Source organism: Haliotis rubra, unplaced genomic scaffold (genome assembly GCF_003918875.1).
Source record: "Haliotis rubra isolate DU_JTF1 unplaced genomic scaffold, ASM391887v1 Scf13, whole genome shotgun sequence".
In the NCBI taxonomy this organism is placed as follows: Eukaryota; Metazoa; Mollusca; class Gastropoda; order Lepetellida; family Haliotidae; genus Haliotis; species Haliotis rubra.
In genome coordinates, this window is record NW_025765225.1 from 3,125,274 (window position 1) to 3,138,938 (window position 13,665).

Here is a 13,665-nt window from a genome sequence, read left to right on the forward strand (position 1 = left end):
CTATAATCAGTTTCTCGTCTGGTTTATTATAGTATCGACAAAATTCAAGGAATTGATTATCTGAATGTTGCTTTCACCGAGGAATACATTTAAAATGATGTGAGCATTGCACTTGAATGCAATAGATTCACACTGCCTCTGATATCAACAGAAAATTCCATAAAGTAACAGAAAGGAAAATTTCAACATCTACATTATAAAAACAAACAGATACAAGCCATGTACCAGTGGCATTAGGTGTTTACAGACAAGTGTTTGCCTCCAGTTCACTGACTTCAGAAAATAGCAGACAGTATGCTACAGAAAGTCCACAACAAACCAACTAATTGTTATTGTGAATGGCCATTTGCCTGGCCAGCAACTGCCACACCACATCATCCCTGGTTGTCGCTGATAATCACGGACAAGGTACATGGACAATGGAAAATCTGTGGGATGTTCTCTGGCAGAGAACATATACCTTGGGTAGCTCTTCTGGTGGGATGGCAGGAATCATCAAGTGCAACCATATGCAAGCTAATCAACAATGTGCTATCACAGTTGTGTATGTATTGTGACCTGGGTAAAATTGCCAACATTGAGCAACATACCCAATTTTGAAATTTATCATTGCCCCTTTATAATCAGTTGAGTCCGAGTCTAGGCCTGACATACCAGTGATTGACATATATAGGCAATATCAATGTTTGTTGGGACCTTTAACAGTAAGTCAACAAAACATACTTTGAAGAAACATACAAATACAGCTGATTTTCACACACCACAAAAAAGGTAAAAGTAGAGCAGGATCCTCTTACAACCGGATTTTGGCAGTTAAGGAAGCTAAGTAGAAATTCATCTGCTCAGGCAATCAAGCCAATGATGGTGACACGAAACTGACATCACTATATATAAAGGATCCTTTGAATGGGATTTGTTTTCCAGTATTATGATTCACCTTCATTTTATGTGCAAGCATCACCTCTATATCCCTTTAACTGATTAAAGCACAACAAACACATAGAAGTATTTTGTTACCAAGATCAAATAAATTTTATTCAGTCAACTTCTACAGGAGTCAGCTCCTCGGTCAGAAGAAGAAAACTCATAAAGCTCTTTGATAACCTCTGCTGCACAGCTTCAGATAATACAGCAACATCCAGTATTAAATGAGAATTGAATTAATATATGTTCACCTCAATGAAGCATTTATAGAAGCACTTCTATTGAATCGAAGATGGTATGAGGGATAGTTTCCTAATGCATCAAGAAAGAATTGACAATATGGATCCAGTAGCTTATCTTTATTTTCAATAAGCTGATGTCATTACAGCATAATGACTTGTTTTTGCTTACATACACAATTTTCAAAAAGTAAGAATAAAGAAGCACAGTGCTGAATGACATGTCTATTTCATTTGAGGTTATAACATACTGGGTCCATAGTCAATCCTTCAATATGGAGGTAGTTCTCATTCCTTGAATGTGATCATTTTACCTAAACACAATTTTGAAGATATGTTCATTCAGTGACACATTGACAAAAAGAAAAAATCCAAAACATTTATGTCACTTATCTATTCATGTTATATTCTGTTTTCTTAACTTAATCTTAGACATTTACTACTAAAGATATATTTGTAATTTTGTTTTCACACAATCTGTGCTGAAATGCAGACACCTCTTTCCCTTGTTTTAGGCATGTTAGGATTGTCAGACGTGATATATCCAGATGTTGCATTACCACTGCACATTTTGCAAAACATACAACAAATAACATCATTAGAAGGCTGATTGTATTAGCCAAACATGTGGCCAAAACAGTTCAACTAGAAAACCAAAATGTCATCACGATATAATTTTTCTGCAGCAACATCACTATGATCCTCAAATGTCTTTTAAGTGTAAAACTGTTTATTCATACCCGATTCACATGTTAGTGCTAACCACTAGTTTTGGTTTCAGAATGATGTTGCATATGTCATGATACTTTCATTAAACCTTCTAAGCAGTGACATTACACCTTAATCTTTACGTGTCCCTTGCTTCAATTGGCAACACAGCTGGTTCAAGAGTACAACCAAATTCAACATTGAATGAAGAACCTGTTTTGTCATCATGGTCTTCAGCTTGGCACAAAATATATATACAGAAACAAACGATGCAGTCTCATATTTATACAATGCCAGAGAGGACAACAGCACAACACGTTCTTAATGGTCCTCTTCACTACAGTTGGGGTCAACCATGACACTACTTTAGTAACATGTGGTCCTGACCCTTTTTTAGTCTCATGTGGTGTGTGCCTACGGCACTGCAATGGGCTAAGTTTTTGTCATGTAGGAGCCCTGATTGTACATGCCCCTCATCATATTGCCAGTCCTCTGTTGCTCGCATTCAGCACCAGTACAAACAACTTGTGTAAAAGTAGTAACAATAAAAATATGTATCTGTGGTGCAATACAATGAAGGAAGGATGCAGATGATCAGATCTGGCACACCATTGTTCAATGTGTGTACATACAGGAATATCTATCACAAGTGCCCAGCACAACCTCTCTCTCACACAACTGGGCCACTCCCAACATATCACATTCACTCTCCATGTCAAACACCAGGCAGCAGGCCTCAATCTTCTCAAATCACCAGGCATCATCGGTTTCCTTGAATTTTACATAAACAGCAGCTGCCTCCAGTCTTAGACACACTATCAACTGTTCAATATCCTGTCTTGAAGTGCATGCTCTCAGTCACACACAGCGATCAAGAATGAAATGGTCATCTATTTAAAGGCATATTTCTCCCCATGCTTCTGATCCAGTTTGGCATCAGGAACCAATCATGGCTTGTGTGGCCGGACGATATGTGAGCTGCAGCTCATATCTTCTGTGTTCACAGATACACTCTGTCTCAGTCTTGCATCTCTTCAGGAATCTCGTGTGGTCCAAGGATACCTGGCACAGATCTCTGGATCTTGCGCTTTTCATCAAGTGCTTGTCTAATCGCATTTTCCCTTTCTTCCAAGAACAAATCATTCATGTCCTCACCAGCAAACTCCTGCAAAGGGAAAATATATAGAATATAATATGCCCCTTTTTTCTCTGTAAATATAACACATTTGATTTGATAGTCTGATCTATTAACCTTAAGGTCTGTCTACAATCTAGTAGTGTTAAACTCGGGGTGTTGAGGTATCAAAATTGTAAAATTATGTTAAGAACTCATGGGTCTTACATGAAACAATTTTTGCTCTGCAACTGTTGCATGTTAAAGTATTAGAGTTGTAATCAGTTTGTTGTAGCACAAATGAAGAAACAAATAAGCAGTTCTTACCCTGATTTGTACCAGGAAGTCCCTCAGATGTTCTTTGAATGCTGAAAAATCTTGGTCAAAACTGAACAGACCCTCAATGAAGAGTTTGATTTGAGCTCTGAAATAACAAACACACTTAATTAGCATGACTGAAACATTTCAATCAGATCTGATCATCAACAGCTGTAAGGAACACCATGAACGAAGGAAGGCACAATTACATTGTGAATGTTACTCGACCCTGAAGTCAGAACTAAGTCAGCTGTATCATGGCAGCCAGAGGTTCCATGAAGTTCTGACTGTAAAATCTCTAACTGTAAATATGAACAAGGATCTTCACCATTAAGGAGCCATGTTCAATCAATTCACTGAACTTGAAACTAGTTTCTTGAAGCCTCTTACAAAAGATATGGGAACCAAGCCCTGTTCCACAAGCAATCTTAACTCTGAGGTGATCATAACTCCCATACTTTAACATTGGCTTACAAGACAATCGTAGCACTGAAATAGCTTTGTTCTGCTTTGTGGAACGGGGGATAAGGGATCTACCATGAGGATGGAACAGGGTTATGGAATAGAGATAGAGAGAATTCATGCAGCACTTACTCGTTGAGATGTGGGAAAGCAGCCTTGAGGAGGTTCAGGAGAAACTGTTGGACGTATTGAATATTCTGTGCGGCAGGCATATTTGGGCTAAGGGGGAGGGTGATTTTACTGCTCTCCAGTGTACTGAACATGTAGGCAAGTATCGTTGCTTGCATGGTTAGCCCTGAAAGTAACAAAAACATTGTGTAAAGCAGCAGACATTTGAAATTAGTAGTTTTGTTTGTTGTCATAATTCTGCAATTGACATCATGAGTATCAATTTACGCAACTGGGAAACAATGATATGCCTCAACCAAGTCAGCGAGCCTGACCACCTGAACCTGGTAGTTGCCTCCTATGACACCCAAGGATTGCTGAAAGCCAATACTAACCCAGATCTTCAAAGATCTTAATACTGGTAATGAATTGGTGAAAATAGTTTCCAAAATTGTGGCGACTCAGGACTATGAAACGGGGGATTTGCACACTCATTAACACATGAAGTGAATAAAAACGCATGATACCAATCTGAAAAGTGGATCACGCAACCGCTGCAATCATTTCAGCTGAATCTGCCAGTTGCAACAAATATTAAAACACTGTAAATGTCATGTTCTGGTAAGCTGTTGAACACTTGGGCAATTGTAACATGCTTGTTTAAAAACTTGGTGTATGTCCGACAAACTGATGTACAAAGATATGACATGGAAACCCTGTACTGAAGCATTACCTGCTGTATGGGAGCTGTCCGTCACAACAGAAAAGAGGTGCTGAAGGATATCTGTGAAGTAGGTCTGGTAGAAACTCTGAGCAGCACTCTTGCCCTGAGGATTCTGTGTATTGTTGTCTTCCTGGGCAATGTTTTGCAGCAATACATACAGAATGTCTAGTCCAGTGTCGGCCACATTCCGCATTGTATGTTTAAATGCCCAGATAATTGAGTCCAACACAAGCTTAAACTGTACTGGTGGGATAGCAAGGAGAGCTGAAGAGGAAAAGAGTTCAGTATTACAGTTCTGCTGTAGTGTTAAGATGAAATACCGAATATTATGATTTACTCAGATTTTGATATGAAACCTGTCAGTTGACAGAATTCAATGTTTCTTGAACATACCTTGGAAACAGTGAGAATTTACAGCTTGCAGTAAGAGGAAGAAATTTGTTCTGTGCTCAGGGTATTCTTCAAAATCCTGCAATGGAAGGAATGAAAGAAAGGATGAAGAACAACAACTTGAATATGCAATGGAAAAGAACAATCATCGCATAGCATCAAGGGTGAAGAATAATGAGTTTTTACTCAAATGTAGCCACTTACAGTTTTACTCATGAAAAGAAGTTTCACTCACCTTATTAATCATGGTAAGTGTACATTCAAAAACTGCATCAAAGATCTGTGGTATGTCCTTGGCTATGTGGTTCTGTAAGAGAAATCACAGTATCTGTATGCATTAGCTTGGGGTGGCTAATAAGTTTAAATATGGCAGGAAGAATTCAGTGACTGGAGGGACAGCTTTGGGTCATGCCCTTGGCCAGTATACACACTGAAATACATACTTTCAAATCAGCAATACAGGTTCTCCTAGTATGCAAGAATTCTAACTGTTATGCTTGATTTGCTATCATAACTTGCAAATAATCACTGATGGTTAACCAAGTAAGTAGATTCAGTTAACTGCTCTAAAGTGTTTAAGAATCTCAAGATATTTGTAGAGCTTGTCTTGTGATCACTTTCACGGTGTCATATAGATAGGGACATAGGTTGAACATGTCTACTCCAAAAGAATTACTTCTAGCTAGGTAACAGTTCATTTACAAAATCAACAAGAGTCATCAGAAGATGACATGTCCCCCCCGCCCCTACATAGTTGAAAGAACAAATCATCTGACAGTTACTAAAGTCAAGCTTGATTTTTTTTAAGACTAAGTACAAATCGTTTCCATGGAAATCCTGAAAAATATAAATGCCAAAAATCTGCAAAGAGCAAAAGGAACCACTTCAAGATTTGCCTCATATATCTGCCAAGTTCTGTTGAAAGATATTGAATGGTTTTCGAGTTGTGCTCCGGAAACGAAGCCCACTCCTCCCTTTTGAGACTAAGTCCGAACTCTTTCTGTGGAAACCGGGGAAAATAAAAATGTAAAAAATCTGCAAATAGCAAAAGGCACCACTTTGGGATCTGCCTAACATATCTGCCAAGTTTTGCAGAAAGATATTAATTAGTTTTTTTAGTTGAGCTCCAGATACAAAGCCCACCCTTCCTTTTCGAGACTAAGTCCGAATCGTTTCCATGGAAACAAAGAAAATAATAAATCACAAAAATCTGTAAATAGCAAAAGGCACCACTTTAGAGTTTAGGTTCTGTTTCATATATCTACCCATTTTTGCAGAAAAATATTGAACTGTTCCTGAGTTAAGCTCCAGAAACGAAGCCCACCCCTCCCTTTAAGACTAAGTCCAAAACGTTTCCATGGAAACCAAGAAAAATAAAAATGACAAAAAAACGTAAATAGCAAAAGGCACCACCTTAGGTTCTGTTTGATATATCTACCAATTTTTGTTGAAAAATATTGAACAGAGGAAACAAAATTTTGAGTTATGCTCCGGGGAAAGAAATGATTAAGATTGTAACCCTGAGACGGACAGGGAATGGACAAGAATGAGCTTATATGATGATGCCAAGACTACCTCATGACAAATCTGAATGATTGCTTCATCAACAGTCATAAGTGTACCCCTTTATACAAACTCAACACAAACATGATTAAGATTGGCACCTTAACTACTAAAGCGTGTGCCTGCAGAGACCGTTGCCATTCATGGTAACCATGGAACTAAATATTACTCAAAATATTCACATTCACAACTTTTTAGTTTACTTCTTTAACAGCCGCCTGTTCATTAGTCTTCCTCCAAACATTAACTGCCCTCTCAAATTCAAATTCCTCACACCTTGGACCCTCTAGCATTACAGTCATTAAACGATCAAGTGTTTCTGGTTTCAGTGCATTTCGAGAGGGGGTATGAATGTTATTTTGAGCGCTGAAGTCCCTCTCGCAGTCGGCAGTTTGCAAGGGCATCAATAATGCCATTTTCCCAACTTTCATCATATTTGGAAATGCTTCTGAATGGTTCTGCGCTAGCAGTTTCCAGAGAACAGCAAAATTGTCCCTGGGGTACTTCTGACTGTGGACCACTTGTTTGAGCATTGACCATTCATTTAAGCACAAGTCTGCCTGAATTACTGGATCTGACTTTTTATCATCAATCTTCTGTTCACTGCCATAGAAGTCTCGCCTGTCAACACGTTGTCCAAGTATATGTTTTGCAAATATTGTTAATATTGAAGACCTGTGGATTTTATTAAATGTTGCGCCAATAGGTACGCTCTGGCATTGAAAAAAAACGCCATTGCATAATTTTTTAGCGTGAATGGCGCAATGGCACTGCCTGGCTGAAGCACTGAACATGGCTTTAGTGGAATCTGATGACATACCTCTAATCTATTGACAATGGTTGCCATGGTACTGAGAACCTCTGGTTCACGAGCTGCAGGAACATTCCTCTGGTAGTCGAGTAAAACAGCATCAAGCAATGGTGGGATAAAGTTTTCTGCTACCTGTAAAAACAAATAAATATATAACTAATACAATAAGATGATTAAATCTCAAGTGTAAAATGTGACTGATTATGACATAGCCAAACCTGCAAAACATCGCTCATATAGTGACCTAACAAATGCCAAAATACATCTGTGTAGATCCGGGTTAGAATTGATCTTCTGTAACCCATGCTTGCCGTAAGAGGTGACTGACGGGATTGGGTGGTCAGGCTCACTGACTTGGTTGACACATGTCATTACATCCCAATTGCGTAGATCGATGCACATACTGTTGATCACTGGATTGTCTGGTCCAGACTAGATAATTTACAGACTGCCGTCATACAGCCGAGTGTGGCGTAAAACTAAACTCACTCACTCATAACAACCAAAATAAGCAGCAAGCATGCTGTTTTTCAAGACAACATTGGTTGAAATCATTCTTAAGTTTTAGCAGCATGAGAGTCTACAATGATGGACTGACTGACTGAGTTTGGTTTTACGCCGCTTTTAGCAATATTCCAGCAACATCACGGCGGGGGACACCAGAAATGGGTCTACAATGATGGAAGACAAAAGCAATAAGCTCATATTAGATTCAAGAGTTAAGTAACTCAGAACACTTATTAATCCATGAAATGTTACAGAAGCCAGTCAATGTGAACTATTTGCATAAAAGACTGACAAACATAGCTGAATTCTAAAGGATTTACAGATAAAAACATATTGTTTATGCTTACCATTTGTGGATCATTGGAGCGACTGACCCAGCCTGAGATTAATTTGAGTGTCTCTTTTTTCACCGTCCTCATACTGCGAATAAGGGGCTGTTTTGTAACACTCTCCCCATTTGTGGCTATAGCACTGCTGATGTTCTCGCTCATCACTTTGTACACATTCAGCATATCCAAGTAGATACGACCCAGCTACAACATAACCAACCATAGAAGTAAGTACTTCAACCAACAACACAAGCAATCACTACTGATTTTCCAACTCTATTTTCAAAAGCAACTGCATAATGGGATACTTCACAAAACCTACCTGGACAACATATGGATGACCCAATGCCTTGCATGCTCTAACATTAGTTTTGAGGATGTTTCCTAACTGCTTCACTGCATCGGGATCCTTGAGAACTTCAACATTCTGAAAGAAACGATCATCATGTTGTAAGTAATACCAGCTTGTCTTGTAGATGAATACAATCGGTCTATTTGAAATCCAAAATAAAAGTACACACTTCACAAAGAACTACTAACTGCAGTTCAAGCAATGTCATATTTTACACAGTATGTGAAGGCCTTTGCTATGCACTTGTTTACATCTAAATAAGTATCCTCAGAACTTAAGTCACACTTCATACATGATACCCCTTCTGTTACCTATGCTATATTTGTTTTTCAAACATCTAATCCTTTAAGTCATCTCGGAGGTAAAGATAATGGGAATAGAGCTTAGGACTGACAATGCAACACATCATTGCTCACATTTGATCCAAATGGGCTAAAATGTGTGCCCCAAAACATACCTGGGTTGCCTGATTGATGATTCCATCCCACACCTGGTTGGGTAGGAGACTGTATCTTTCAATAAGGTGTTCCTGAGAAACCTGGTCTGTCTGTGCACTGATCATTAGACCAACTGCCTCATAAAAGGTATGTACCTGTATATAGATGAACATGTGGTCAAAATCCTACACTGCCTGTGACTTACTGCAAACAATTTGGTGTCTCAATTAACCTGTATAGTTAAGGGCTTTTTATCTGAAATAGGCTGATAAATAAAGTGAGTTTGCATACTGTCAGCCCATACTGGCAATGCCCCAGTTTCTGACTTATGACATGACTTGACAATACGCTGGTTTTGATGGCGTCTTTCCTGTCATCCCCCAATGTGTCCATTTGTGTATCAGTCTAATACAGATGCAACAGGGTAATGTATATAAGTTTCGCTCTGCCTTTACATGCTAAAAGTAATCTTGGTGGACACTGAGTTGATAACCAACCAGAAGCAAGAAACTGGCTCTGCCTTTACATGCTAAAAGTAATCTTGGTGGACACTGAGTTGATAACCAACCAGAAGCAAGAAACTGGATCACAGCTTGAACCATTTCAAAAGGAGAGTTATCCCCCCCTTTGGAACAAAAACCTTGCCCACAATGTGATTATGTGTTGGGAGAAACTCACCTGTTGAGGCTGTAGATCACAGATGATAGTGTTGATTCCATTTAGTATTTCCTCAATGAAAGGCATTACCTCCCCAACTTGCACTTGTACAAAGTGACGCCTGCATTTCTGGGCTATTTTGATAAATGTATCACAGGCCATATCTTGTACGCCATCATGAGTTTCTGTAATAAGTCAGATTACAAACCTTGATGAAGCAAAAAAAGAAAAGGCATTGTATATATTTTAATGCATGTATAATACAGTATTGATAGATAACTAATCATGAAGATGAGAACTGCTAATGCTAGGTAACTACTTCATGTCAAGGACATAGGTAAACCCTTGTATTAGAACAGCATTACTTCACACCTTCTATATTTCAACATTTAGCAGATGTGAGGTGCGATGAAATTGGGTTTAACGTCGTGCTTGAGAATATTTCGCTCATATGATGACGTGCATGCGTGTGTATGTGTATGTGCGGCTGCTTGTACTAGCCCAGACTTCAGCTGGTTTTATAGTGCTAGCCCACTGAGATACCATGTCGCAGTGAAGCATGAATACCCCACTCAGACACATTATACCGACTCCGAGACGACCAGTCCTTGTTGTACCCATTAATGCCAAGCGCCAGGCAGGGACCAACAAGTACCATATTTTAAGGTTATTTGGTATGACGCAGACAGGGGATGGAACCCGCGACCTTCCGCTCTCCGGGCGGATGCTCTAACCACTACACCATTTAGCAGATGTAATATTGCTAGTTACAATGTTATATTGAACAGTAATATATTTAATCTAGTCTGCCAGCTATTATTCAATGGGCAAATGAAACTACAAACATTTTGCCTTTCTCAACAAAATGATGGAGACTTTTCTAAGGACTCTTACCATGCATGAATTCAAACAGCTTGTTGACAACAGTCTTGAGGAACCTCCAATGTGCTCTGAGAAAGCGTGGGTACTGCCCAACCACATACATGATGTTGGAGGCAACTATCGCCTTATTATCCTTGCCCCGCTTCTGTTCACACAAACCTAACAAATCCTGGAAAGAAAATTTCAGTGTTTTCAGTTAAGTCAAATATGTACAAATAGTATCTGACTTTTTCATTTTATTCTAATAACGAGCCATTTTGTCACAAAATTAATATCTGTTAACAGACATCAGCTCATCAGCTTGTAACAATCAAAGATACACTATAGGCTCTCAAAACTGCATACAATAAATGACATGATTGAACACTTTCAGTATTTTAGTGTAGTGATTGTACATTGATGTTCAAGCAATATTAACATCAACCAAATAGAAAAAACCCAATCACATTCACAAGTAGTAACTTCATGCTAATCAAAGTAGGCAGTGTATGAAATAAGGCCCGTCTGACCGCTTGAGACGGGCTAGATTTCTGATGGACGGTCTAAATTTACAGCTAGCCAGCCCCAGCCAAATGGTCTGGTAAAATCTGAGTAAATTCACCGTATCTTGGTGTCTGGTCTGGTTAAATCCATTTTGGGCTGGTAACATTTTGAAGTTACCAGCCCTAATGTCTGGCTGGAATTTTGGCTTATTTCATACGCTGAAGTAGGTCAGTATCCCAAAGACACACTTAAACAACCTTGAACAAAAGCACATTTCATTTGACCTTCACACAAGCACACGCATGCACACACGTGGTGTAACGATTCATTGATAGTATCGATGTTTGCATCGTCAACAACGCGATACAAGTGCATCGAATGGGAAACACATTTAAGCAACATATCAGGATATTTATATCGTGAGGGTCCATGATACATCGATGTATCGCCACAAGAGACAATATATCCTGATACAACTTAAGCACTACTTGAAGTTGTAAGGAGTATTGCATTTGGAATAGGAAGGGAGTCTCCTTGAAATTCTTCTGAAGTTTAAAAACAAATTGAACCTTAAAGGAATGTGTTTGTGTTTGCTATCCTGTTACATGAACAAAGGAGTTGGTGTATAAGTGAAAGAGTGTGAACATTTTTCAAACTCTGTGAACAGCAGAATACTTGTAGAGTAATTGAAATATGATTTAGTTGTTTGACAAATAACACAATTTATTAACAACTGTGAACGATGTCTTAGCTTTGTTAAGAAAGATTACAAAGAGAACATAAAATTTAAAAAACATACTTAGGAGATTTTTTCAGTGATTCTGAATTCTGATATAAATTACATTGAATTGTTTGTGAAAGCATTGGTGCAGAAACACAACTTACCAAGGGAACCTTCAGCTTCAAATTTGTTTGACTGTACCTTCTTAAGCATTAAATGCTGAAACTTTATAAGATTTTTAAGTGTGTGTGCATGTAACACAAGTTCTGCTTGTAACACATAACGCTAAAGTCATTTTATCTTCTGTTATTAGAAATTTAGCTAAACCTGTAGAGGTTTCCAATTCTTTGAAGAGAATCGTCCTTGGGGTACATATATGCATTTTCTGCGGCTGAAAATGTCATGTGACAGTTATATCAATGTTTTAACAAGCATTGTCACTAAGGTGACATAATCCCCCACCGCAAAATATCAAATCCAACTTATAAAGTAATGAAAGTTTAAGATGAAGTTAAATGTCAACAAAAACATTATCTTGCTCTTTAGTTGTTCAAACACACACATATTTTCAAGACTGACTTTGACCTTGACATGAATGTCATAGTGTATGAAAATGCAAAACTAGTACTAAAGAAATTGCTTATTGAAACACATTCAAGGGAGGTCTTGAAAGTCAATGAAGAAAATCCAGTTAACCGTTCTTAAAATATCTTGCTGACAATTTAGGTTAACATTCTGAAATCTTCATAGTGTCGTCGTGACCCTAAAAATTATGTGAAGGTCACCAAAATGGACTGGGCCCTGGGCCTTCCCTAGATGAAGCTTGGTGTCAATTATGAAGAAAATCCACAGAATATTTTTTGCGATATCTTGCTGACTATCTTAACAAGCAATTTAACATGCTGAAATCTTCAAAGTGTCTCTGTGACCATGAAAATTAAGTGAAGGTCACCAAAATCGACTAAGCCCTGCGCCTTCCCTGGATAAAGCTTGGGGTTCAATATGAAGAAAATCCAGGAAAAAATTCTTGAGATAGCTTAACATGCAGGTTAACATGCTGGAATCTTCAAAGTGTTGCCATGACCTTGAAAATTATGTGAAGGTCACTAAAATCGACTGGGCCCTGCGCCTTCCCTAGATAAAGCTTGGTATTGAATATGAAGACAATCCAGTGTGACAGTTCTTGAGATAGCATTACATGCAGGTTAACATGCTGAAATCTTCAAAGTGTTGCCATGACCTTGAAAATAATGTGAAGGTCACTAAAATCGACTGGGCCCTGCGCCTTCCCTAGATAAAGCTTGGTATTGAATATGAAGACAATCCAGTGAACAGTTCTTGAGATAGCTTAACATGCAGGTAAAACGTGAAAGTCCCCTAGTGACCTTGAAATGAAGGTCTAGGTCACCAAACCTGAGTTGGACCTTTCTTACAGTGTGATGAACCTAGGTACCAAATATGAAAAGAATCTAGTGAACGGTTCTTAAGATATTCCAATTCATACGGATGGATGGACGGAGCCTAATACTATATCCCCCGCTTCGTGCTAAAAGCGCGGGGGAGGGGGATAATAAAAATATTGTACAATAAATAAAATCTTTTTTATCTAGTATACGGCAGCCAACCAGGTAAGCACCTAGGCCCGTATCATCATTCTTTCTGCTGAATAAATCAGTGAACAGAATTGCGGGGAGGTGGGTGGCCCTACCCCAAGGACGATTCTCTTCAAAGAATTGGAAACCTCTACAGGTTTAGCTAATTCTTTTTCATAGAGATCGTCCTTGGCGTACATATATGCATTATCTCAGACTCCCAAAGACCGGAGGCTAGGGAAGAGGGAATTCTGTCAAAGTACACATAAATAGCAATCGTTAGGTAGAATGTAACAGACGCCACAACACTCACCTGTCACGTGTCCGGAAGCTTCCGCGAGAGG

General features: G+C 38.7%; 1 protein-coding gene across 3 annotated transcripts in view; it reads right to left on the reverse strand.

Annotated features, from left to right (window-relative positions):
• Positions 1 to 1,006: 1,006 nt before the first annotated feature.
• The window catches only part of LOC124267149 (exportin-1-like), a 28,853-nt gene continuing 16,194 nt past the window's right edge, over positions 1,007 to 13,665 (reverse strand). For all 3 annotated transcript variants that reach the window (XM_046702039.1, XM_046702040.1, XM_046702038.1), the window contains exons 15-26: positions 10,538 to 10,694; positions 9,665 to 9,828; positions 9,007 to 9,141; positions 8,520 to 8,624; positions 8,216 to 8,401; positions 7,371 to 7,493; positions 5,223 to 5,294; positions 4,991 to 5,066; positions 4,607 to 4,861; positions 3,898 to 4,060; positions 3,313 to 3,409; positions 1,007 to 3,036 (exon numbers count right to left, since the gene is read on the reverse strand). In XM_046702039.1, coding sequence (XP_046557995.1) covers positions 2,890 to 3,036; positions 3,313 to 3,409; positions 3,898 to 4,060; positions 4,607 to 4,861; positions 4,991 to 5,066; positions 5,223 to 5,294; positions 7,371 to 7,493; positions 8,216 to 8,401; positions 8,520 to 8,624; positions 9,007 to 9,141; positions 9,665 to 9,828; positions 10,538 to 10,694 — 1,680 coding nt within the window. In that variant the 3' untranslated portion in view covers positions 1,007 to 2,889. The remainder of the gene's footprint in view (positions 3,037 to 3,312; positions 3,410 to 3,897; positions 4,061 to 4,606; positions 4,862 to 4,990; positions 5,067 to 5,222; positions 5,295 to 7,370; positions 7,494 to 8,215; positions 8,402 to 8,519; positions 8,625 to 9,006; positions 9,142 to 9,664; positions 9,829 to 10,537; positions 10,695 to 13,665) is intronic.